The 26,935-nt window shown below is 36.2% G+C and overlaps 1 protein-coding gene across 5 annotated transcripts in view; it reads left to right on the forward strand.

Annotated features, from left to right (window-relative positions):
- The window catches only part of RAPGEF6 (Rap guanine nucleotide exchange factor 6), a 222,343-nt gene that overhangs the window by 14,950 nt on the left and 180,458 nt on the right, over positions 1-26,935 (forward strand). For all 5 annotated transcript variants that reach the window (XM_027849145.1, XM_027849148.1, XM_027849146.1 and 2 more), the window contains exons 2-4: positions 15,455-15,525; positions 20,285-20,341; positions 21,230-21,313. In XM_027849145.1, the coding sequence (XP_027704946.1) occupies positions 15,455-15,525; positions 20,285-20,341; positions 21,230-21,313 (212 nt within the window). The remainder of the gene's footprint in view (positions 1-15,454; positions 15,526-20,284; positions 20,342-21,229; positions 21,314-26,935) is intronic.

Below are 26,935 nucleotides of genomic sequence, written 5' to 3' on the forward strand. Positions count from 1 at the left end.
TATGGATATTTTATAGTTTTTAAATATGCATTTCATCTTACTCATGTTGACATGCAATTGGGCAATATAGTTTCTTATAGTTTATTTTATCTTGAATAGTAATTAACTCCCCCTTTTAATTTTTGGTACAAATAGTTTGGTTTCTCCTCTATTAAAAAAATCAGTTTAGTTAAATTTATCTATTTTACTAGCTTCTTTAAAAATCTAGTATTCAGTTTTTTTTTTCTTCCAATTTTGTTGATTTATTCATTGATTTTCACAATTTCTACTTCGGTATTTACTTGGTTTTCTTTTTTCTTTTTTTTTTTTAAATGATTACTCTTTCTCTGATACTTTTCTCTCTTTTGAACTACACTCTCTCTTTTCCTTGTCCTTGACTATTTCTCTGTTGAGTTTGATGTTTTTCTGTACCAAAATCTGTCTGGTTCAGATGAGTACAGTTCATGGAATGCCTCTTATCCTCTACCCTGTCTCCATTTTTGTATGTTCTTCATCTTGTGAACCTGATTATGTGATATAGTAAATTGCCTCCTCTTTTTCCTCCTTTTCTCCCCAGCATATTACTCTTCCCTCCCATTTCCTTCTTTTAACAAGACCATCATAACAGAACAAAACCATCTTCTAGCCCTTTGCCTATCATATTTATCTTTCATTATGACTTTTAAAGATATTAGGGTTCTGTGATGACTTGTTTCTTCTCCCTCCATTAGATTAAAAAAAAAAATCCTCTTTTAGTCCCTTCTAATTGATCAGATGTGTTTATGTTTATGTGTTTCACTTGACTTCTAGATTTGCATTTCATAATTTCTATTTAGTCCTATCCTTTTCTTCAGGAATGTTTGCAATCCTGTATTTCATTAAAAATCCATTTTCCTCCCATATATATTATACTCAGTTTTGCTAAATAAGTAATGATTGGGTTTATGCCTTTATCTTTTGCTTTTTAGAATATTGTACATGAATCTATTTTCTCATTTGTAGTAAGTAGCAGCTGCCAAGTCTTGTGTGATTCTGATTGTAGCTCCTTGGTAATTGAATTCTTTCTTTTTGTTTGCTTGAATTATTTTTCATACTGGAAGGTTTGGATTTTGGCTATGATGTTCCTGGGCCTGGGTGTTTAGTTTTCATTTTGGGTTTCTTTCAAAAAGTGGCAGCTGAATTCTTTCCATTTTCACTTGCCTTCTGGTTCTAACACATGTAGGCAGTATTATGTGTTTTGTTTTGTTTTGTTTTTGTTTTTGTTTTTTGAAATATAGTATCCAGGATTTTTTTTTTCTTAGAGATTTAAATAGTCTTCATTGTAACAGATAAAAGCCCTGTCTAACTGAGCCAGGACCTAAAAACCAATATGTCTGGTCCCAGGAGATTGCTATAGAAATAGCAAGAAGTCATGATTAGTAAACTCATCAGGAATTCAGAGAAGAATTTCTGGTCAGAAAAGGCTTAGGCAAATTATTAGATCACAAGAATTCATGGGTCCCCTTCCTTTCCTCCTGTTATTTGTAGCTGTCCAAGTTGGATAAGACCTAGCCAACTGGCAGGAAAGCCGAAAGTCTAACCAATGGTCATGTCCACTAAGCTCAGCTTCTTCATGGCTGGCAGTACTTTTTGTGGAGCTGGGTACTTGGGATGAGTAGAAGGCCATGACTGGGGCCATTCAGGCTAGTCAGTTAGTCAGTGGGGGAAGTTAGAGGAGTCAAGGGCCTGAGGAGCACAAGGGAGGATGTCAGGCTTGCTTAGGCTAAATACTAGTCTGATTATTCTTGAGATAATATCTCCATGACTTATTTTCCAGGTCAGCAGTTTTTGATGGTGTGTATATTGGTTTTCTTTAAAATTAAAAAAAATTATTTTAATATTTTCTGTTCAATGGAATCCTTGCTTTCTGGTTGGTTTATTGATTTTCCTACAGTTTAATTTTTGGTAAGGTTTATTTCATTATGTTGTAAGCTATTAATTCACCTTACAATTTTTTCCCCTTCCTAGGTGTTTTGTCATTTAATATATTATATTTTCTGATTTTTATGTCATTTCTTCCAGGTATTATGGCCAGGATATTTTTTTCCCTGAAGCTTTACTTAGATTTCTTGCAGCATTACTCTTTTTCTTCTGGGGTTACCTCTTGGGCTTCTCTCAAGCCATAGTAGTTCTTCACTATGTTCTGGCATTTTCTTCTGTTTGCTCATATCTTCATCCTCAGTTTCTGTATTGGAGCTTTGTGCTGTGGTCATTCTTTGTTAAACCCATTCTCTTGTATAGTATTGACAGGTCGTGCTTGGTTCTGGATATTGTGGCTAACACCTAGGCCCAGGCTTCTACAGGAATTTCTGGATTTTAGTTCTGTCTCCTGATGACTCAGCATAGGTTTAACCTTTGGTTCTTTCTTCGTCTCCTTCTACAGTCTGGAGTTTGCTTCTTCTTACTGGGAATCTGACAAACTCTGACGAAATATTGTTGATTGTATTGATAGGTGGCCTCTTGTAAGATGCTACCTACTTATCTTCCCAGGTGGCACCTTGGCCTTTTTCTCCTCGGCCCGCCCCTCCCCCCCGGCTTGTCCAGTCTGGTTTTGTCTCCAGTGAGGATGCCTAGGGAGTGTAGTTGGACTAAACTGCCTGGGTGCTGGTCTGGATCAGTTTGCCTACTTATTAGGCTTCCTAGGTGCTTTGCTTGGTCCTCTCTTCTGTGGCTGCCACACCCTTTCCAGCTGCCTGGGCCCTGTCTTCTGTTGTGTCTCTGGGTGGATTGTCAGGTTGGCCCTGTCTCCTGCTGTGGCTCAGGCAGGGCTGCCTGGGACCAGCCCTGTGAACCGATCTGGCCCTGTCTTGTGCTCTGGATATATACTGCACTTTGTCTTCTATTTAATGTGGCTTGTTTGTGCTTCCTTAGGGTCCTGGAATGGGTAAAGGAGCTTATAGCTCCTTTTCTTCATCATTAATCTTGGTATGTTTTTAGAGCTTCATTTCAAATGTTTGGGGGGAATCTGTGTTTCTTTAGGTCCTAACATGCTTCATTTTCACATGATACCCCTCAGAAGACACCTTAATTTTAATGAATTCTATAGACCTGCCATACTGCTCTACTTGCTGTTCCTTATGCACATCATTCCAGCTGCCTCCCTGGAATGCAGTGCTTTCTTTCCTTGTTTTTGCCTTGTAGACTCCCAGGGTTGCATGGAAATTTAGCTTAAGCTCTACCATCTGCTGCAGATCTTTCCCATACTAGTGCCTCTGAGGTTACCTCTAAGATTACCTTCTACTCTGTATATTGCATCTCCTGTTTTTACCTATGTATTTACATGTTTTCTCTCCCATTGGAATGTAAATTCCTTGAGGCCACATCTGCCTTTTCTTTCTGTGTAAGTGCTTAGTAAATATTTATTGGTTGGTACTTTCTAAAGTGTTTCTGTCTAATTATTGTATAGACTTAATTTTAATTACTCTGTATTTGGCACAGAATTCCTTTTTCTGAGGTTTTTGAATTGGAGATGTAGAAAACGACTTGATTTTGTGATCAGGAGTTTTCATTCTATTGGAGCATATAAAATGTAAATAGAGATGTGTGTATTCATTTGAGGGAGGAGAGAGGTCTTATTACTAATTACTAGGAGAAGGTGAGGAAAGGTTTCTTATAAGAGGTTGCACATGAGCAAGGTAGTAGTGAGGAGAGAGTATATTTCAAGCCTGAGAGACAGCTTCTGCAAAGGCATAGGCAAATTTAGAATATGGATGAGTTTTGTATGGAATTGTATGTGAATTTTGTGATCCATACTACAATTCATGCTTGTTCATCTGTATGACTTACTCTGTCCTGACAAAAATTAAAAGGAGGGAGATGAATTTTTACACATTGGTCGCTGTGCCCAAGACCAGAGCTTGCCTTCTGAGGAATGTCTGCAACAACCATGGGGTGATTTGGGGGTAGGGGATGAGAGGGAAATTTCTTATAGCTCTTGTGCGTGGTTAGGTTAGGTTATAACTTCCTTGAGAGGTGACTTCCTTAGGGGAAGCAGAGAAGGGATAGCTCCTGTTATGTGCCAGGCACTGTACTAAATGCTTTGCAGATATTTCACTTGAATCTCATAATAACCCTTTGAGTTAAGTGCTGTTATTATCTTGATTTTACAGTTGAAGAAACTGAGGCAAACAGAGGTTAAATAACTTGCTCAGGGTCATGTAATTAAGTATCTGAGTCAAGAGTTGAACTCAAGTCTTCCTGATTCCAGGCCTAGCACTCTATACACTGTGCCACCTAGCTATCTCATTCTTAGAAAGTGAAAAGTTAGGAGCTTGTATTGGCAGAAGAGAAACTCTTGGGCACTATTGGGAAATAAGGGTAGATATGAGCCCTGTGATTGGGTTGTTGCAGGGAGTTTTGATGCATATCTTGCTTCCCACCTTTTGATTGGTTCTAAAGAGGCTGCACTCCACTTAGATGAAGCTATATTCCTTAGAGATCCCCAGCCCCCGCTTTGGAGAGTACTGTTTTAGAGGTCATCAACTTGTATATTGGAGTCCTTCAGTATAAAAGGGAAGGGTGGGTTGATAGGAAAACCAAGCCAAGTGTTGAACTACTTAAATGGGAGAGAATGACCTAGAGCCCTATAGATAACTTCAACCCAATCTGTATCAAGAGATATACATAGATGGGATGAATTTCAAGAGAGAGAGATGGTTGAGTAATAGTGACAGAGAGAGAGATACATAGAAGTGAGAACCAAGGAGAATGTCTACACCTGCTGTTATCCTTGTGTGTGGGTAGGCTGAAGAGAAGGAACAGTGGGCCTTGGAGAGGATGGCCAGGTAGTGTCTTCTGGGGAGAATTTTATTTCAGTTTTAAGTGCAAGAAACTGGAAAACTTGTGAAAGGAAGAGTTCTGAAATGAAGGGAAATGTGCCAGCTTATAGAATGGTGTTTCCAGAGTGTATAGGGGAAGGAGAAAATAAGGAATTTGGAACTAAAAGTGAAGTAGCTCTTGGCTTTTCACAGGAATTAGGAGAAGATGGGAGTTTGCCATAGAGGGGGGATATAAAATTATTTGTCTCGCTCCTTTCCTTTCTCAATGATAGTGTAATGGCAGAGGGTGATTCTTTGACTGTTTCACTAAGCAATAATTTATTTCAAACGTCAACAGATTGTAACATTTGTCTAGAAGAATGGTGCTGATGTGCTGCTTTTAGGAATTCCCAATTTTGTTCATTTTCTACTTTAATAGCATTTCTTGTAGTTGGTGGACTTCATTCTTGTGTTTTGCTAATATCCTATTCCTAAAATGTAAAGAAACTGCTGATAGCTTGCTGCAGCACAGACTTATTTTGAATGTTTAAATTAAGTTGCAGGATACACATTATTTGGGAACCTAAAGGAATAGTTGTTTTTAACTGTTTTCAAAAACTGTAGCTGATCTGTCATGCATGTAAAAAAAATTTACACATTTACTAAAATTTACTATTTCCTACCTTAGTAATCAACCTTGTAACTACTTTTAGAGCAACTGTCTTAACATAGACTCTACAGATATGGTGATGAGATGTAAAGAGTTGTATAAACATACCTTCTTTGGGTGAATTATATTTAAATAAGTGATTGTTGATTTTTAATTATTAGAAAGGTCATATAATGAATTGTTATGTCATGCCAACAAGTAAATTATTTCCTGAGAGCTCTTACAATGATGTTATTCATTATAGTAAGTAAAACAATTTGATCATAGTTCCTCTTCCGGAGGAATTATTTTTGCCCACCTTTTTATTCCTCTTGACTGTTCCTACCCATAATAGATTTGGAGTCCCTCATCAGCATCTTCATTTGGATATCTTTTTGGCCTCTCAAACTCAACATGTGCAAAATAGAACTCATTGCCTTTCCACCTAAACTCATACTTTCTCCAAACTTACCTATTTCTTTTGAGAAATTTTCTATTTCTGTCCATCTTGTGATTCAAGTTTTCAACCTTGGAGTCATCCATCTTCCCTGCTCTTAACATCCAGTCACTTGGCAAGTCTTGTCAGTTCTGGCACCACAACATCTCTCATTTGTTGTCTTCTTTCTAATCACAGGACCACCTCCCTAGTACAGGCAGGCCATTGGGGTCTTTCATATGGATGAATAATACTAGACTTCTGCCTGAGTGACCTGCTTCCAGGTTCTCTCCCTCTTCGTTCCATCTTCTGTAGACATGACTGTGCCATTTCCCTGCTCAAGAATCTTCTAAGGCTGTATATTGCTCTAGGATAAAAGGCAAATTCTTTCCTTGTTATTGAAGCCCTTTACAATCTGACTTTTCTCTACCTTCCCAGACTTACTTAATATTTCTCTTCTTCACACACTCTCCATTCCTGCCAGACTGGCCTGCTTGTTGCTTTTGTAACTCTGCAATCCTATCTCTTTCCTCTGCCTTTGCTGGGACAATTCCTCATGCATAGAATGTACATCCTCTTTACCTGAAGGAAGCTGTTCAAGATTCAGTTCATGTCCTTCAAAGAAACCATCCTGGTCCTAATGGTTAGTGCTTCCTTTAGAATCCCTGACTTTTTTCATGTTTTTCTTCCTACTGGAAGCCTTTGATAATCTTCCTAGTTGTTAGTGCTCTCTCCTTCCTAGATGTTTATCTCTTGTGTGGTGTTCTTCCCTGTCCTCCCAGTAGAATGTGAGCTCCTTTTTCCGAGGGCAAGAACTGTTTTTCATCTTTGTATTTTTAGCACCTTGCACAATGCTTTGCACTTAGGAATGTAATAAATTGATTAGAATTGAAATGACAAACCTGAATTTGGGATATTTGTTGGTATTTTCTTAATATATAATGGAGATTATTTGGAGTAGAGACTTCTGATTGGAAGATGTAATAATAAAACTAATGATTGTTTTTCCGTATTCTAGATTTAGTGCTGGAAGGGTCCCTTAGAAACCAGTCTCCTCATTTTATAAATGGGGAAATTAAAGCCCAGAGAAGGGAACTAACTTTTCTAAGTCACTCAGTTAAATAAGCTTTAGAAGTAGAATTTGAATTTAGTTCCTCTGATTTCAAATCAGGTACTCTCCTGCTGTACTGAATTACCTCCCTAATTTTAAAGGAAGAAAAATTAATTTTTTGGTATGCCTAACACAAACTAGGATCACATATAAATTCCTTGTTTTATGCTCCCTTTCCTCTTCCCCCAAGCATTTTATGCATAACTGAAAGATCAGTTGATCTGGACAAATGCTGTTTTAAGAGATGAATGTGTTGCCTTGTTCTTGGAAACAAGCATATGACTTCTTATGCCAGTCCTAAGGCGCTTTTGTTTTCTTGTAGACAACTTCTAGCAAATATCATTCAGTATTGTCTGACTGAGTATAATAAAGAACTGGTAAGACTAACTAGGCTAACTTTGAATACAATCTGAATCTATTAGAAAAGTAGGGTTTCTTAGCAATCTGTTGCTCCAGATCAAGGGAGGTTTATATTTCAGAAGGATTCTTAGGCAAGTAGGAAGTTGAGAGTTTTGATATACAAGAGTTTATATAATACATCTAAGAGTTTTTTGAGTAGCCTGTAGGGAATAGTTTGTGGCATATAATGATGCTATGCTAATTTTAAGTTGTTCTTGGTCTTACACATTTGGTGGAAATAGAATTTTTGTGTTAAATTAAATTTTTGTGACTGGGTAGTACTTTGAAGACACAAATCTTAAATTGCTGTGGATTCCTGGCTATTTTACCTTATTTATTAATATTATAACTAAAAAAAGTTTTATTAATACCTTTGGTTTAATTATTATAATTAAGCCCAGAATTGCTCCCCTCCCAGTCCTGGTATGTTATTTTTGTTGTGTAAGTAATACTCATTCTTCATTTACCTATAAATATAACCATTACAAATATATGTATGTATGTTTTTATAGGTATATGGAAAAAATATATACTATGGAATATATATGTATCTAAATAAATATATAGAAAAAAATACACATTTTTTCCCTCCTATTATTTGCACTTTCAGGTATACTTAATGCTATAAATTTACTTATTGGTTCATAGATTCAGGGACCTTGGACGTCACAGAACCCATTTCCCATATTTTATAGATGAAGAAACGGTTCAGTGATATTAAGGGACTTGCCCAAGGTCACAGAAGTAGAGATATATCAGGGGCAGAGCGAGTATTGGAACCCAGACCGCCTTACTCCAGCCTCAATAAGAGCAAGTACTGACATTTTTTATATCCTCAGTGCCTAGTGCTAGTAGGCACTTAGTAAATGCTTACTGGTTGACTGAAGATTGCTTAGTTGTCTTCAATCACAGTCCTTTTATTAGAATAGAAAATACATAATAAAATGGCAGACTTATTTTGTTAAACTTATATAAATAATTAAACTTTTATGAGACTAATTTCTCCCAAACTGGGAATAACTTTTAGCATATTTAATGAGTCCTTTTTATACTTTAGTACAGTAATTGTTTATTTAAGAGACTTTTAGCTTTAGCTTTGATTGTAGGGTTCTTGTGGACATTTGTAGGCACTAGTAAGTAGAACTGTTGTTTAGATTTCATGTTAGACAATTACATTTCACAATTACTCAGCATTTACATGACTCAGCAGTTAACCATTTCATGGTAATTTCTATGCCTAAGGTGTAAAATTAGCTGTTTCAGTACTGAAGTTTGAGATAGGCTAAGCATCTTCTGATACTTCTGACAGGAGGTAGCAGAGTATGCAAGAGAGAGCATTGGCTGTGGAGTCAGAGAAGGACTTAGGTTTAAATGCCTCCTCTGATACTTAACTTTGTCTGTGAGGACAATCATTTCACCTCCCTCGGCCTAAATTTCATCATATCTGAAATGAAGAGATTAGACCTGGGATGGGGAACCTGTGGCCTCGAGGCCATATGTAGCCTTCTAGGTCCTTCGGTGCAGCCTTTTGACTGAGTCTAAGTTTTACAGAACAAGGGAATGTTCTTTGAAGATTGGGCCCCACTTGAGGACCTAGAAGGCCAGATGTGGCTTCCACCCCAGGTTCCTCACCCCTGGATTAGACTATAGGTATCTGAAGTTCCTTTCTGTCCTAGATCTGTCATCATAATCAGCCCCCGCCCTCCTTTTTTTTTAAAGAAATTTTACTGTCTAGCTCAGGGCTTCTTAAACTTTTTCCACTTGTGATTCCTTTTTGCCTGAGAAATTTTTATGCGACCCTGGGTATATAGGTATGTAAAATAGGTATACAAATCAAAACATACTGATAATAAATCATAAAGAAATTTATTTTAAAACAGTTCTTTGAAATGCATATACTTTTACCATTTATTAAAGATAAAAGCAAATTTGCACACTAATGAGATGAATGTGCTTGATTATGTTTACATAAAGAATTAAATCTTCGGAGAAAATTTGATACTGTAGGTCATAGAGTATCTTCAATATTTTTCCAGAATTGATCAATATTTTGATTTTATAATCGTCAATGCTGAGAATGCCACTTTGCATAAATACGTAGTATAAAATAGCAGAAGTATGGTTAGGGCCATTTCAAAAATTGTTGGAAAATATGCCCTAAATCCCAAGTCAGAATTCATTTAATGATTTTTTAGGAAACTCAAGTTTTAAACCTGGTTTGCTTGATAACTCGGCAAATTCTTATTGAACTTTTAATGGCAGATGACTGACGTTTTTGATTTCAATTGAGTATGGTTTATGAACCCAACTTGTTTTTTTAGAATCAAAATTTGAAGGGAAGTATTTCTGAACTGTGTTTCCAAACACTTCAGCTGATCGATTATAACTTACAATTAAATCTTTGGGAAGGTTTTTTTCATCTATAAAATCATCTGTATCTGTAAACATTTCTAAAGAACCAATTTCCACCCTATTCTTCCACATGTTAACTCTTTTTAATAAAACTTTCCGTTTTACCTTTTAACATAAATGTGTTACAATTTTTTTCCATTGAAGCAACATGTTTAAATCATTGAGTTTTTCAAAAATATCCGACAAGTAACAGTTTTGAAAACCATATCATTATGAAAAAAATTAACAAAATTAGATTTCTGCTCAGTCAAAAATATAACAACTTCATCTTTCAATTTCAGTAATCTACTTAAATTTTGCCCTCTTGAGAGCCACCTTACCTCGGTATGTAGTAATAAGCTTTTGTAACTGGAGTCCATGGCTTTCTAAAGGTTTGAAAACAAATGACTGTTAAGGGCATGGCTTTTAATGAAGTTAATGATTTTGATAGTATTGTGAAGCACATCTAACTCTGGTGATTTTTTTTGGCTATGAGTGTCTCCTGATGGATCATGCAGTGAGTAAAAGTGATACGTTCATTACCACCAACTTTAACTTTTGCTGCAAATCCAACATTCTTGCCCATCATTGCTCCAGCACCATTTATACAGACTCCAATGCAATCTTCCCACTGTAAACCTTCATTTTTGAAAAATTCATCAACTTCAAGATATATATCTTCCCCTCTTGTGTGCCCTTCCAAAAGGCAACAAAACAATAATTTCTCATGTATGCTTCCTTCATAACTTATCTTACATAAAATAACAACTGTGCCATGTTAGAAATATCAGTTATTTTATCTAACTGAATTTCGAAGTTGGGCTGCCCTTAAGCCTGGTAATAAGCTGCTGGAATTGGTCATTACTAACTTTAGAAATTCTTTTGGAAACAGTATCATTCGATAAAGGAATTTTATGAATTTTTACTAGCTGTGTGACCCTGGGTGAGTCACTTAACTCCAATTGCCTCACAAAAAAAAAAGTAAAAAAAAAAGAGAATTTTACAAATTTCATCCCCATACTTTTTCCCAGGAACTATTTCTGACATTTAATAGCAGTAGGTAACACAAAATCTTCTGCTATCATGTAGGGCTTTTTAGTTTTTGCAGTTAAATAAGAAGTTTCATAAGATGCAAGTAAATACTTTTTGTTGACAGTAACAAATTTCACAAAACATTGTTTTTCTTTATTTGAAGATCTTAAAAGTCCTTTAGAACATTCCTTTGGTTTATTGCAGCACACTGTATGCTTGGTATTAAGATGCCATTTTAGTTTGGCTGGTTTCATGCTTTCCATAGCCAAAACTTCATTAAAAATTAAACAAAGAAATTTTTCCATACCATCATCATTATTAGAAGTAAATCCATGTTACAAAAATGATCCAACATTTTCTTTTTTTGTCAATTTAGGTGTGCTACAACCTGGTAGCAAAGACTCTGCTGTATTGTCATCAGTATTTTTACCTCTTCTGTCTAAATTTAACTACTTATTCATAACCGAAAAATATTTTGTCCTAAAATATAAATGAATATTGCTAATAATTTCTCAAATAAATACTAGCTTTGGTTTATGAAATTACATTTGTTTGTGCTTAATTTAAAAAGTTCACGTTCACACTTAATGTACATATACAATGGTGATGATGGAGAAATATTATTAAAAGGCTTTTGTCTTTACTTGCTGCAGTTAAACACTTATTTTTCAGTAAAAGAAGGAGATAACGGTAATTTTAAAAATCAAACATTCTGCCATAGTCCAATCCAAAGATATACTAATTTGATACTTGTATGCTGAGAAATGATGGTAGGAAAACATTAAAAACCTTAATTTTTGGCAATTAAACTATTATGTTTCTGTAAGAGCAGAAAACTTTGTATGTACAGTAAAAACACTGCAATTCATAACAGAGTAGTCTTGAATCTAAGCTGAAGTGTTTCTGGCAGCGTTTGTTGGCGTTGCATGTTGTGACACAGCATGTGTAGTGCAAAGTGTGCATGTTGTGTGTTTAGAATCAAGGCTGCAATGAAGTTGCATGATGTAACATGGGTAGGCGCTGCCAGAAACACCTTGGATTCATTACACATTTGATTTTGAATTAATTTTTTGTCATTGTTTATTCAGAAACCTTTCATTGTCGCCAAATTTTTTGTGACCTCCACATTCAGACACACAACCCCATGTGGGGTTGCAACCCACAGTTTAAGAAGTGCTGTGCTAACTCAGGAGTTTTTAACTTCATGTTCATGAACATTAAAAAAAAATTTTTTTTAACATTTAATATAATTGGTTTCCTTTGTAATCCTACATATTTTACTCTATACATTTAAAAACATTATTCTGAAAAAGTCTGTAGTTTCATCAGACAACAGAGGGGTCCATGACCCAGCGACAGTTAGGAATCCTTGTAATATAAATATTCAAAATTGGTTTATCTAGCATTTAATTAGAAATAAATATTAACTAGTATTACTCTACCAACGAAAGGTACTTCTGTCTCTGTCTCCCTTTTATCACTAAATTTGGGGGAGAATAGTCTACACTTTTCTTCCATTTATTTATCACCCCTGCTTCTACTACTTTACTGGGATTGCCCTCTTAAAGATCACTGATAACCTCCTAATTGTCAGATGGGGTTTTCATTTTCCATTCCTTGTCCCGTCTTGGTTTCCCCACATCATTTGACACTGTTTAATATTCTTTTCTTACTAGATACTCTTTTGGTTTCTAAGATTACATGCTATCCTAGTTTTCTTCTTTCTGTGTCCTTCATGGGTTGGTTGTCTTCTGAAGCATAAATGTTGATGTTCCTCAAAAGAGAATGAAAGAGGGCCATAAATAATCTGTATTTTCTCCATTGGCATTTTTATTCACTTCCGTACCTTCAGCCATCATCTCTATGAAGTTTACTCTCAAATCTTTATGTTTAGGCCTGACTTTTCTCTTTTGCTTTAGACCTGTATTTCAGACTTCCTCATGCCAGTACCTCAAACCTATGTTCAATAATCTTGCTTCTAGAAACTACTCTGAATTTTCCTATTTCTACTAATAGCACCACCAATCATTTAGTCTACCGTGTTTAAACCAAAGCTCTTAGCTCTTTAAGACCAACCATCAAAAGAACAAGAAAACCCTACAAAACTCCCTTGATCAGAGCAACTAATTTGCTATGAACCCTTCTTTCTTAATAGATTCAGATTATATTCAAAATTGGTCTAGTTAATCTTCATAGTTCTGTTGATATTTTCTTGGATTCTTCTCTTTCTCCTACTGCAGCCAATAAGTTGCTAAATCCTATTGATTATACTTATACAATATTTATCAAATCCATTCTTTCCTTTCTGTTCTTTCTGCCATATTAGTAATATAGTTCATATTTGCCACCCACCTGACCTATTGCAAAAATCCCCAAACTGGTCTTCCTAGTTTCAGCTTTCTCTATTCTGATCTATACTTCATAGTGCTGCCAGATGCACAGGTTTCATCATGTTTATTTCTCTGCTCAAAACCCTTTAATCTCTTTCTATTGTTTTTGTATTGGGAGAAAACTGTGATGTAGAAAGCATCTTTAATTTGGAATCAGAAGATTGGATTTTGTGTTCTAATCCTGCCATTTAATACTTGTAAGATTTTGAACCTCAATTTTCTTGTGTATAAAATAGGTATAGTAACACTTGAATTTCCTACTTTATGAATTGTCCTTTTAATTAACAAAAATATTGAATTATATTTAGTGTTTTAATGTTTTATATTTTGATTATTTTAAAATTGCTAATCCATGTATTTTATTTTGCTCTCCAATTGATACATTCTACTTTGTGATTATTTTGGATGATGGATAATTTATCATACATGAAAAACCCAAACTCAGAGTCTGAATTGGAGTGCAATTATGCCAACCTACATATAATTCTTTGTCTATCTTGGTCGTTAGAATCCCAGTATTTTACATATTCTCTTATGCTAAGCACTATGCTATGCACTGGGGATACAAATAAGAAAAAGAGAGAGTCTCTTCCCTCAAGGAGCTTACAGTCTAGTGGGTGAAGGCAACGCACAAAAGGAACCTGGAAAGGGAAGGGAACACCACAGGATGCTCCTTAGGGGGGAGGGGAATCTTGTTCTGTGGAGTTGAAACCAAGCAGAGCTGCAGATAAATTCAAGGACAGAAGGGAATCTCTTCTTGTTGGAAAAAGCACCTACTTTGGTATCAGAGGACCCTGAGTTCAAATGGAAATCTAATGCTTACCACTTTCATGACCTTAAAAAAGTCACTTTACCCCTTTGAGTCTCAGTTTTTGTATTTGTAAAGTGAGGAGATTGGATTAGATGACCTCTGAAGTCCCTTTCTATTCAGAATTGTTTTAAGGTGAAGCCACTAAGCTGTGTGATGAAGAGAGAGAAGATTTCAATAGGTTGAAATATCTAGTCGATTCACAGATGTATAGGGACAGTATAAGTCTATGCAAATGTACCCTGAGTGAGAGAATACAGTCGGTAGGATAGCATGCATGAAGAGTAAGGTGAGATGAAGCTGGAAAGGTAGAGCCCCAGTCTGTAAGGCCTTGAATGATAAGATCGGGAGCTTATAGTAGGAAATTAGGACCCACTGAACGATTTTGAATATCAAAGTGATGTGTTTGGACCCAAATGTTAGGAAAATTACTTTAGAAGCCATGAAAAGCATGGTTTTGAGACAGAAGAGACTGGATATAATGAAGCCTAATATTATACTTCAAAAGACAAGGAATGAAGGCCTGAACCAGGTTTGTTTTAAAGTGAATGTGAGGAGGAGACTAGTGCAAAGGATATTGAGGTAGAAATGACAGGACTTGGTAATTGACTCAGCAACAAGTCAGAGATTTCTTCTTGTTGTCTTCTTTTCCAATCTGTAACTATTAAAATACCAACCAACATTCAGGGTTCATCTAAGATAGTGCTTCCTTCATGAGTCCTTTCCCATCCCTCTTGCTGGATTTCTCTCCCCTCAGCGTGTTTTCATAAGTGTCACATTCATACTCATCTTGGTACTCATCAGTACCCTTAGTTGCTTCTTGCTTCAGCCCTTCTTGATTAGAAGGCTAGAGGGTAGAGCAAAAGACTCATTCCATAACTTCCCTTGGTACGGGGGCACCAAATCCCAGCCATCTCTACTATTTGCCACAAGCTGCTCTTGTTGTTTTCTGTGCCTCCTTTGAGTAGTAGAATTGATGAGCTTTGTGACAGTTGTTTTACCTTTAAAGAGAGGGAGAAAGGGGAAGAAATAAGTATGTAGTGCCTACTATATAGGCACCAGGCACTGGATAATCACTTTACAAATATTACCTTTTTGATCTTTATAACAACCCTGGGAGATTGATGCTGTTATTATCCCCATTTTACGGTTGAGAAAACTGAAGCAGACAGGTTAAATAACTTGCCCAGGGTCGCATAGCTAGTAGGTGTTTCAAGCTGGATCTGAACTCAGGTCTTTTTGATTCCAAACTCAGCGCTCATCAAAAGATCTGTTTCAGTTAACTGCAGATTTCACGACTATGTCCTGGGTGGTTGAGATTGCCAGAAATCTAAAGTCCAAATCAATGTGGAGACCGGTGTGGGGCGTGTTGGGGGGGGGGCCAAAGGAGGGAGGAGGACCTCGTTGTACTTGGAAATTTTTATTTGAGTGAAAACCTAAAGTCTCTGTTTTTCTTTCTACAGGATTTAAATACTATTTATTCTTATCTTCATGGGATGGAGATTTTGTCAAATCTCAGGGAACATCAGCTAAGGTAAATAGTAGCCAATAAACACCCCAGAATAAGAAGAAAAATATGAGTCACTAGAAGGAATAAAAAGCTGTTTCCCTTTAGTGATTTTCATCATAGACAGGGCTTACTGAATACAGATTAAATGTTGTTATACAAAAAATCTGTAATAGTGAAAAATATATCAAAACTCCTAACTTTTAGTTGATTTTGTCATAATTATGAAATTCACTATTATGAACAAATAAGTTTAACAGATTTTTTAAAAAAAATCATCTTTATTTTGTAATAGTCATTTGGTATTTTTAAAAAGTGTGATTTATCTAGTGATATATTGTAGACCTGAAGGATATAAGTGGCCTGCTCACTTATAGTTGAAGCCTCATCCTAGATTGTGATTAATAGAGGCGATGATAATGATAATATATTTCGATGCTGCTCTCTGCCTTTGAAAGTGATGTGTTCTCTATTGATTTCTTTATCTGTACAAGATTTGGGGTGTTGGGTAGAAGAATCATCATTATACCCATTCCTTGGCATTTCTAGGTCTGGGTAGCTAAGTGGTACAGTGAATAAAAGCATCAGGCCTGGAGCCAGAAGACCTGAGTTATGAGGCTCACTTGCATACCCACAAGAATTCTGACAAAGATATCTCCATTTGCTTTGCTTGAGTTCCGTTTCCAAACCCAGCATGGGCGGGATGTTTTGATGCATTGGAAAGTCCAACTTATTTTTGTACTTCCAGACCATTCTCTCTTGTCCAACATGAGTAGATGACCATCTTATGACCAGTTAGTGGAGATGCCCCATGCTTCACCCAACCCAAGACCCTTCCTGTTAATATGTCATTTTTGGTCCTCAAGAGCAAGGTGACCAATGAAATTCTGTATTTTACAATGCCTCTTTTGCGTTTTTGGGTATCAAACCCTATTAAAAACAAGGTCCTGGAAGGAGGGATCTCAGATTGTGAGGAAGATCTGAGGTCCACTTCATTAGAGGGGACCATGGACCCTTTTAATAAAATGCCATTGGCTCAGAGCTCTGCTTCAGTCTCTTTCATTGTAGGTTGGAGAATTTTAATCCCCACAGCCCTGCCAACAAAGGTTTACAGTCTGCTACAGGCTGCCTGCCCTTTATTTCCCCTATTCCCAAGGCCCAGCAGGCATCACTAGACCCCTTTACTCATGAAAAAATTGAGAAGTGAAATTTAAGGCAGTGATACTTCATCCCTGTGTTTTTAAGCTTTTTTTCATACAACATACTTGAAAACTCAAGAATTTATTTTTGGTTGGGAGAAGGGGTGTTAGTTCAGCTTGCTTGCTAATGACACTTGGGGATTATGGGAAGGGTTTTTGAAAAGAAAAGTTTGACTAACATTGCAGGGAGTTTGGTATAGGTCTAAGTGTTGTAGTTGCGGTCAGCATAAATTTGAGTTTGTATCTTGACTCTTACTAGAGCTAACATTTGATATAGCACTTTAAACTTTGGAAAGCATTTTAAATACATTACTCACTTTAGCTTCACAAAAGCGATGAGTACTATAGTTATCCCTTTTTTACAGATGAAGAAACTAAGGCTGAGAGATGAAGTGCCAAAGGTCACCTAGCCATTAGTGGAAAGAATGCTAGATTTGGAGTGCAGGACCTGGGTTTAGGTCTCATCTTTGTCCCTTATTACTCGTGTGTCCCTGGGCAAATTGCTTTTCCTTCTATGGGTCTTAGTTTATTAGCCTATAAATGAAAGGATTGGACTGCTGAGTGGGCCAGGCCTAACTCAAGCCAGTTTTCTGGTAGTTTATGTGTCATATTGGAATTAAATGAAACACTGATAGGTCAAAGTTTAGAAAGGATACTGAACTAGGATACAGGATGTGGCCTTTCCTCACCTATGTGTGGAAACTGTTCTGGTCAGCAAGACAGATTGTGGTGCCTGCCAAGTCTGAAGGGCCTATGCTTAATACAGGTGGGCCTTTTTATGCCTTAGTTGAATACTAAGCCATATCAATACAGCTTGAAACTATATCAACAACAGCTCGATAACTTGAGCCTTAGCCTCCTGTGTCAATCAAATCTTAGCTTCTTTGTCTTTTAGGAAAAGAACTAGATTAACCACATTGGGGTTAAAGGAAAGAGGACCTGGTCCTGTTAGAGACTGATTTCTATGGTCCCTGACTGCTCCAAATCTATAGTTCTGTCAAGTATCAGAGGCTGAATTTGAACCCAGGTCTGCCTCATTCTGAATTCTAGAATACTATATCTAATATGCTGTACTATGCCAGTCTCTGAGCTTCTTTTGTACGAGGGAGATTAGTTGATCAATAAGCATTTGTTTAATACCTGCTATATAACAGGCACTGTGCTGGGCCCTGGGGATACAAAGAAAATTACAGTTATCCCTTTTGCATCATGACTTTACCCATTGCACTTTTGATATATTGTGAATTGGCATAGGAAATTAAATGAGACTTTTTTGGGAGTTTTGTGGAAGCTGCAGAAGATATGTGAAGGCCAGCAGACAACACAGAGCCTGTGACCAAATACTTAATCCTCATTTTTACAATAAGATACTGTAAATGCTCCATAAAAGAAAAAGAAAAAATTAAGACTTCTCTGGTATGAAGGGAAGGCAAAAAGATTTTACACAGATTTTCCAGATCATGGGGCTGTCACTCCCTTAACACCTGTGATGTGGAAGGGATAACTGTAATCGCTTTTGCCCTCTTGAAGCTTGTATTCTTTTGGGGGAGAACAGTATGTCCATATATAAGCATATACAGAATAAATATGTACAGAAAGAATACAAAATAAATACAAAGTAGTTAAATGCAAAGTGATTGGAGGAAGGGAAATAGGGGAAGATTTCATGTAGAAGTGAGAAAGAAATGAGGATTCTCTGGAGGCAGGGGTAAGGAGGGAGTGGAGTGCATGCTGTACATGTGGGGTATGGAAGAATGGCAAGTTCAAAAGCATGTAGAGTTTGTTGTGTGAGTAACAGAGACAAGGCTAGGGTGAACAAGGGAAATAATGGACAGTGAGGCTGGAAAGATAGATTGGGGCCAGTGGTGAAGGGCTTTAAGAACCAAATAGAGAAGTTTGTATGTGATCCTAGAGTCAACTGAGAGACAGTGGCATTTACTGAGCAGGAGAGAAACATGGTTAGAACTGTGCTTAAGGAAAATTACTTTGACAGCTATGTGGAAGATGGATTGGCGAAGGGAGAGACTTGAGGCTGAAAGACCAATTAGGAGACCATTGAAGTAGTCCAGGTGAGGGATCTCATTCATGAGGCCTGAGATGAGGGCCTGAACTTAAGCTGATGGTTGTCTGAATTAGGGAGAAATTGGATGTCAGGAGATTTTTTTGGAGGTGGAAACTGCAGGATTTGGCAACTGACTGGATGTGTGGGGTGAGGGAGAGTGAGGGATGGTGATGATATACTTAACACTTACCTCACAAAGTTGTTTTGAAGACCAAATGAAATGAGGGATGTAAAGTGCTTTGTAAGTCTTAATATATGATGTAAATATCCATACTATTGCTAATAATATTAATGAAGAAGAAGAGTATTGTAACACTTTGTACAAAATATTGTAGACCCCACATTCAGGGCAGATTTTGAGCTCAGGTTCTAATTTATTTAAAGATATGAGTTGATCTGTAAAGAATTTTCTAACTTCTATACAGGCAGCTATTGTCTGGGGTAGGATGCAGTGGGGTAAATATTCAAAAAATAATTTGAACTTTTTTGAGCAGATTTGGAGCTTATTTTTTTATTTAGCTTAATGTTAAAATTGGTGTGAATTCACTGAGCATGTATGTACTTATGGCAGGGGCAGTAGTCTTAGGGCATTCTTGGTGCCTGAGGAATCTGGTCTGAAATTTCATATTATCTAAAATAGTGCTGAATTTGTCTTGCTTAACATAGAATCAGAGGACCTGAGTGGGAATTCTGACTGTCCCAATCAGTGACTTTGGGTAAGTCACTTAACTTCTCTAAGCCTCAGTTCCTTCATTTAAAAAAAAATCTATGTGACATATAAGGTCCTTTCTAGCTTTTAGTTATAATTTTATGATCCTTTGATTCTATTAATTTTATGATCTATGCTCTTTGGAATTGAGTATTATGTAAACGGTGACTGAGTAGTCTAGATGTGGACTCAGATTGTGTCCTGGTTTCATCTCTTTTGTTGTGATTGTGTTACCTCCATGCTGGTTTATTTTTCTTGTCTGCTTGTGGCTGACTGGCTGCTTTTCTCTTTTCTCTTTTCTTGTCCAGCTGATTGTAACTTCCAGAGATGACCTCCTTTATCCCTCAGTAACCATGATATTCTTAAAAGCTTCTCACTCTAGCCTTTGGTGCCTTTTGCTCTAATGCTGTAGATATGCAGGGAGTTTTTTATTTTCTGCTGGATAATGGAAATTATTAAATTGTTGCCATGTGTCAGATAAGGGCTCAACATGGGGAAAGAGCATGAGTGGCCTGAAGTAGTAATGTTTTTAAAATGTAGAGACTAAGCTATACTTTGTGTTTTAGTGATAAATTGATAAGTTTGATTTGTCAAAAAGGAAAGTTTCGTAAATATCATATTACACAACAATATGACTTAAAAAATATATCTGGAAGTGCTACTTTGAACAGAAGATGAGGTTTACAACTGATTGGATCTAATAATGTAACACTGCTCAGTGATAGCTTAGTTTTTGCCAAAGGTAGTCCTTTAAGCTATGTAACTTGAATATAATAGTCTGTTATAAAAGATTTAACTTATGTTTTTGTGTATCAGGTTAATATCTGCACGAGCACGGTATGAAAGATATAATGGCAATCAAATTCTTTTTTGGTAAGTGTTACTAACTTGAGTGGCTTTAATGTTTTGTTATTAAATTTTACCTTTGGTATCAGTTGTTATAGAACAAAAATTGTATGAACAACTAGAAGTGATTGATTTTGTTTTGGTCCTTTATGAATTATATAAAATTGTAAAGCATGATTACTTTTAGGTCTACATTTTGGCAGATTGGTACCAGTTGCCAAAGAAAAACCAGATAAACAAAAAAAAAGTCAATACCTGCATGAATGGAATTTTTTAGCTACCTAATTTATTTAGGGTCTCCAATTTAATGGCATTGGTACACCCAATATTGAGACTGTTGCTAAATATCATGATTTTAGAACAGTGCCTACATACACAAATGTTAAGTGTTCAGGGACTGGGTGTATATATAAAATATTGTATTTTGAGTACAGACATGCTTAGACCATCATCAGTAGGGAAGAAACTTAAAGGGGTTTTTTTTGGTAATTTTATGAAATGACATGACTCTTCACGTGTATTCTTCTGGTTTATTTTCACATGTGTTCTTCTGGTTTATTTTGTAATTAGACCAGAGTTAGTATTTACTACGTAACAGAATATTGTTTCTATGAAGCTAAGTAGCCAATATAGAAATGGAATATGTGACCTTTAGGCTGTATCCAAAGTACTTTAGCCACATGAGTTAATAAACCCTGTCAGTTAAATGTAATTTTGAACAGTTTTGACCTGTGTAGTAATCTAGATACTGAAGAAATCTGAGTAGTATATCCCATTTGATTAGAAATTAAAAATTTTCTTTAAATCATTATACTGAGAGCACTTATTGATGAAGACTTTTAATGACTTGCATAAAGTTTGAATTCACCTAGTATTGAGACTAAATAAATGTGACTAAATATTTCTTTTTTATAGCCCTGAAACCATTGCCAGATGTTGGTATATTCTTCTTTCTGGATCTGTATTTGTGAACGAATCTGTAATTTTCGCTCCTCAAAGGTATGTTATAAGAGTGTTGTTATAGCAGTGATTTCAAGTCAGATAATCTCTATTATAAATTGTTTTACTTGGTTTTGTGATGCTTATACTTATGTGAAAAAAGAGACAATTCTTTAGAATCTGTCATGGAAGATGCCTAACAGGGATCAGACTGTGGTTTATATTTCTGATAGCATTATATTTAAATGTTTAGAGTAGGAGTCTTTAATCTTGGGTCTGTGAACTTTTTTTTTTTTAAAGATAATTACATTGCAATACAATTGGTTTCTTTTTGTAATCCTATGTATTTTATTTTATGCATTTAAATATAACATTGTGAGAAGGGATTCATGGGTTTCACCATACTGCTATACCATATTAGGGGTCAGTGACCCCTAAAAGGTTAAGAAACTGACCTTGAGCTTATTTGGTCAATCTATACTTTGAGACTCTATTTGTAGTGCTTGCTCTTGCTCTACATTATTTCTACATTGGCCAAATGCAGATATACACCATAGTTTTGGAAACTAAAGTATAAAGGGTGTCTGTTTCTCTTTTCTTGCTAGAGAGATGGCGGACCACAGTTGTGGAACATTGCATTTGTTGTCAAGATAGCAATTACAATGCCTGTTTCTTATTGTGTTATAGCTTTCTTGCCATTCCTGGCTAAACTTCATAAGAAAGCCATCTAGGATTGAGACTTTAACATATCCCCTTACTCTCTCTTCTGACCTCACCATTTGACTGAAATTGCTCCCTTCAAAGTCACCAACAATTTCTTAATTATAAAGCTCTAATTGCCTTTTCTCAATCCTGATCCTCCTTGACCTGTTTGTAGTGAATGTCTACGGCATTTGACACTGTTGACCTCATCCTCCTGGATAGTCTTTTCTCACTAGGTTTTCATGACATTATTGTCTCCCGGGTTTCCTTCTTGTCAGACCTGTCTTTGTCAGTCGCCTTTGTTGGTTCTTCATCCGTATCATGCCCACTAACCATGAATGTCCTATAACACCTCTATCGTTGACCTCCTCTTTCTGTTCTGTATTATTTCACTTGGTGATCTCATCAGCTTCCACAAGTTCATTTATCATTTCAATACAGATGCTTACCATGTCTATGTATCTCTTCACATCTATATAGCCACTCTAGTCTCTCTGCTGAGCTAAATCACATATCTCCAACTACCTTTTCAACATCTTGAACTGGCTCTTCTGTAGACATGTCAACCTCAACATGTCTAAAACAGAACTCATTCTCTTTTCCTCTCACACCCTCTCCCTTCTGAACTTACTTGTTATTGTCAAGGATACCACCATCCTTCCAGTTAGGATGACTGTCATCCTAACCTCAGTATCATCCTTTGCTCTTGACTTTCACTTACACCACATTTCCAGTCCACTGCCAAATTTTGTCATTTCTGCCCTCACAGTATCCTCCTGTATTTAACTCCTTCTCTTTATTCATAAAGCCACAGTTCAGGTCCTCTTTTCCGCTTCTCTGGACTACTGCAATAGCTTTCTAGTTGATTTTCCTGCTTTGAATTTTTGCCTATTTCTTTTGGCTTATTTTTCTAAAGGATCAGTCTGACCATGTCAAGCCCATGATCTCCGGTGGTACTCTATTACTTCTAAAATCAAATGTGAAGTCTTCTTTTATTTAAAGCTCTTTATAACTTGGACCCCTTCCTATTTTTCCAGGCTTCTTATACCTTAATCCTGGTCCTTGAATGTGACACTCTTATTTCCTGTAACTTTGCCTTTGCCCTGGTTATTTCACAGGGAGATTTCTCTCCCTTCCCTACTTTTACCTTCTGCCTTCCCTGGCATCCTCAAGTTTCAGTGGTCTTTCCCAGTCTCTCTTATTGCCAATATCTTCTCCTTTCAGATTACCTTCATGTATTCTATGTGTATGTTTATGTTTATGTGTGTATGTTATATATGTATATGACTATCCTATAGATTCATAGTCATTTACATATTGTCTCTGCCATGAGAATGTATACCACTTGAAGGCAGGGACTTGCTTTTGCTCTTCTTTGTATCTCTAGCATTTACCCCAGTGCCTGGCACATAGTAAGTGTGTTGACTGACTGACTGAACTTTTTTTCTGGATAATAAGAGAGAGTTCTTAGAGGATGTGGGTTATTGGGAAGTGATATTGGTGTAAAAAATATCATCAATAAAACATTTAAAAATTAGCATGCAAGGGAGAAGAGAAAATAGTCTAGAAGATTAACTGTATATGTTAGATCTAGATCAATGTAAAATACTCCCCATCCCTGGAACCTCTAGTTAGCATAAAAGAACTGAATGGATCTTCTAGGAACCAGATGCTAGTAGAGTTAGAGTAGAATCAATGGGAAAGAAGCAAAGATTATTAGAAGTATGAGTAGATAGATCTTTCTGAGGTGAGTGAAGGAGTGGTAGTGGAAGAGCTAGAATTAGGGAAGATTTGCTAGTGTCAGTTTTTATTGAACCCCAAGATCTTTTAAATTGCAGACTGTGAGAGTCTTAGAGGCTTATTTACCTTTGGTAACATAAATTTTACCTTTCTTTTTATTTTTCCTTTAAACACAGCAAAGTTTCCAAAATCTTATTGATGTTAGAACAAAGAAGGGCCAAGTTAGAAAGAACCGTAATATTTGAAGCTAGATGTGGTGTTAGACATATTAGAGATACACAGTCCAATGTTTGTAGCTAGAAAAATGGCAGTCTAGAGAGGGAAAGGGATTTGCCTCATATAGATGATAGCTATGAATTACTGTTAGGGCTGGGTTATAATCTCTGCTTAATTCACCACATTGCTGCTATATACCATGTAGCTTCTTTAATGTTACTCTTCTGGTGAGAGAGCAGTGTAGCTCTCACTTCTATAATTCTAGCTTTGCTTAATGATTCAAACAGTGCTATTATTTATTTATTTTATACTCAGTTTATTGCTTACCAGATATTTTTCAAGGTAATTAAAGGTAAAGCTCAGGTCTTTTGTTGTTGTTGGCATCATTTCTGATGCCAACTCTCATCAACTCTAACTCTCATCAAGGGGTAGTTCTCTGTTCAGTTCCTTCATTTTTCATAAAACTGATAATTCATAGGTATATTAGAAGATGTTAAAAAAACCTTTAAAAATTGAGGTGTTCATTTTGACAGGTTTTTTTTTTAGGCTATTATTAACTCTTTGGTGAATGTGAAGAAAAATTGTAACTGAGTCCAAAAGAATTTAAATGTAGGTAAATGATGTCAGTTTTTACAAGCTGCACTTTAATTTGATTATTAGGAAAATTTGTAGCATATAGCATTACAAAGGGTTAGGGGGGATGGTGTTTGAGTTTAATAAAATGCAGCCATTTCCCACAGCTTTTCGGATACATGTTAAAAAAAAACAGTGTAAGTATATCATGAAATTTAAACCCAAAAATTAACAATAAAATTCTACCCCAGAGGAAAAAAGAAAAGTCAAAGGTTTCTAATAAGGCAGAGCAAGTGTGAGAGAGTAAATTGTACATGATTATATTTGCTGGTGAATTCAAGGTAGGCCATTTCCAAATTTCAGATCATGGTAACATACAAATGTAGTTATGGAAATAATAGGGTTTGTTAAATTATGTGGTTCAGCAAAATGCCTGAGTGTCTTATATAATTATCTTATCAATCAATTGATTAATTATCTTATAGGAATATCTGACAAATTTTTTCCATCACTTAAGTCTGCTGTTCGTTTAGGTATTATATTTCAGCCCAAATGAATTTAATCTTATTTTGGAGAAAGAAAAACTTTCTGAGATCTCCTGTTATTTTCTGGATGAGGTGGATGGAGGGAAGGTGAATGATGTAGATGATAACTATGATTTATGAAAGCTTTGCAGATTCTTTTTTTTTTTTTTGCTACTGTAGATTGTGACTTAGATATTGCATGACCTTTAAAAATGCATTTTAACTGTCTTTGAGAGGAGATAGTTGCTCTACCTAATACACTGCAAACAAAAACACTTGTGAATATATCAGTACTTACTCTTTATCAAATGTAAGCCCTGCCACTTGTAGATTAAAAATGCTATTTCTGCTTTAGTTGCTGGCATGTAGCCTGTATCTCCAAAGTTTTAAATAAGGCATTGTGATGTAGCCAGTTACTGAATCCTGCCATTTGTAGAATATCTCTCGTGTTTTTCCTTTTTTATTCCTACTGGTACTGCCTTAGTACAGGCCCTTAATACAGGATATTGTAGGAACCTCCTAATAGGGTCTCCCACTTTCATTCTCTTCCTTATCCTGTCTATCCTTCAGCCCATTGCCAGATTATTTTTCAGTACGTAGATGTGAACATAGCACTCCTACATCGAAAAAAATCTTCATTGACTATTTACTGACAAGTAATAATACTGATAGCTGACATTTTTATACCACTTTAAGGCTTTCAAACTCTTTCACACACATTGTTATTTGACCAGTCTTTTAAGATGTAATTATCATGTCCCTGTTTTTCAGATGAGGAAGCTGACACTTAGGAATGTTGTGGTAATTGCCCAAGGTCATACAGCTAATAAGTGTCATGGGGGAGATTCAAATTCAGATTTATGCAAACTCTGAATTTAATCTTTTTTTTTAAAGGCTTATTATCCCCTGTGACTTTATTACAGTGCCCATACTGTACAATATGTATGCTTTTGTTCATTTGCTCCGTGATTTAGCAGACATTTATTAGGGCTTACTGTTCATAGAATGTTGTGTAAGGGGGAATGATAGATAAAAAGATGTGATGAGACATAGCCCATGTCTTCATGGAACTTAATGTTTACTCGTTACGGTTTTTTTATATATATATGTATATATGTGTGTATATACACAGATACACACACATACATATATGTATATTATATGTTGTATGTATTGTATATACTGGCAAGATAAATCCCAGAGCAACACTAGCTATATAGACACTAGAAGTACGCCAAAGGAGTTAGGATTACCTTCTAATGCTATCAGTTTGAGCCCCTCATTTTGGTATGTTCCTCCTAATATCAGTCACTTAGATATCTCTTCCCTGTCACCTAACCTGTGCCTATTAATATCTTCTCAATTACTCATTGATTAGTGCCCCAATATCATTTAACTAATTAACATCAATTAGCCTTTATAAAAAGAATATTTACTGAAAAGATAGGACAAGTAAGGAAGTACACATTCCCCCAGGACTAGGAGCACACTCTCCCTTAAGTGCCTCAGTCCCTAGGGACAGTGGGCTTAAATTAAAATGATTGTAACAAGGCACTAAATTCACCAAGTTTACTTATGAATGTAGTTGGTAGATAAAATCGTTCAGTTGCTGGGCGGAGTCAAGCATGTTCCTTCTAGTTCTTTGACCCCTGATGCTCTCTTTATCTTTTTTGAAACCCACAAGATCATACCCTAGTCTGTTTACTCTCTAATATTTCCTTTATCTAAGGCAGGAGATAATAGATACAATAGGAATCCTGTAGTAGCAGGTCCTCATGGCTTCATGTCAATTCAGATTAGGAGAGTAGGCCATTGACATTCTTCTAATCCAGAGGCTCACAACAGTTATTGCCCCTTCACTCAAACACAGACAATCAGGAAAGAAAGAACCCAGTGCTCTTTCCACTACATCATGTTGTAAATTCAA

This window comes from Vombatus ursinus, unplaced genomic scaffold, assembly GCF_900497805.2.
Source record: "Vombatus ursinus unplaced genomic scaffold, bare-nosed wombat genome assembly UNPS02007284.1, whole genome shotgun sequence".
NCBI lineage: Eukaryota > Metazoa > Chordata > Mammalia > Diprotodontia > Vombatidae > Vombatus > Vombatus ursinus.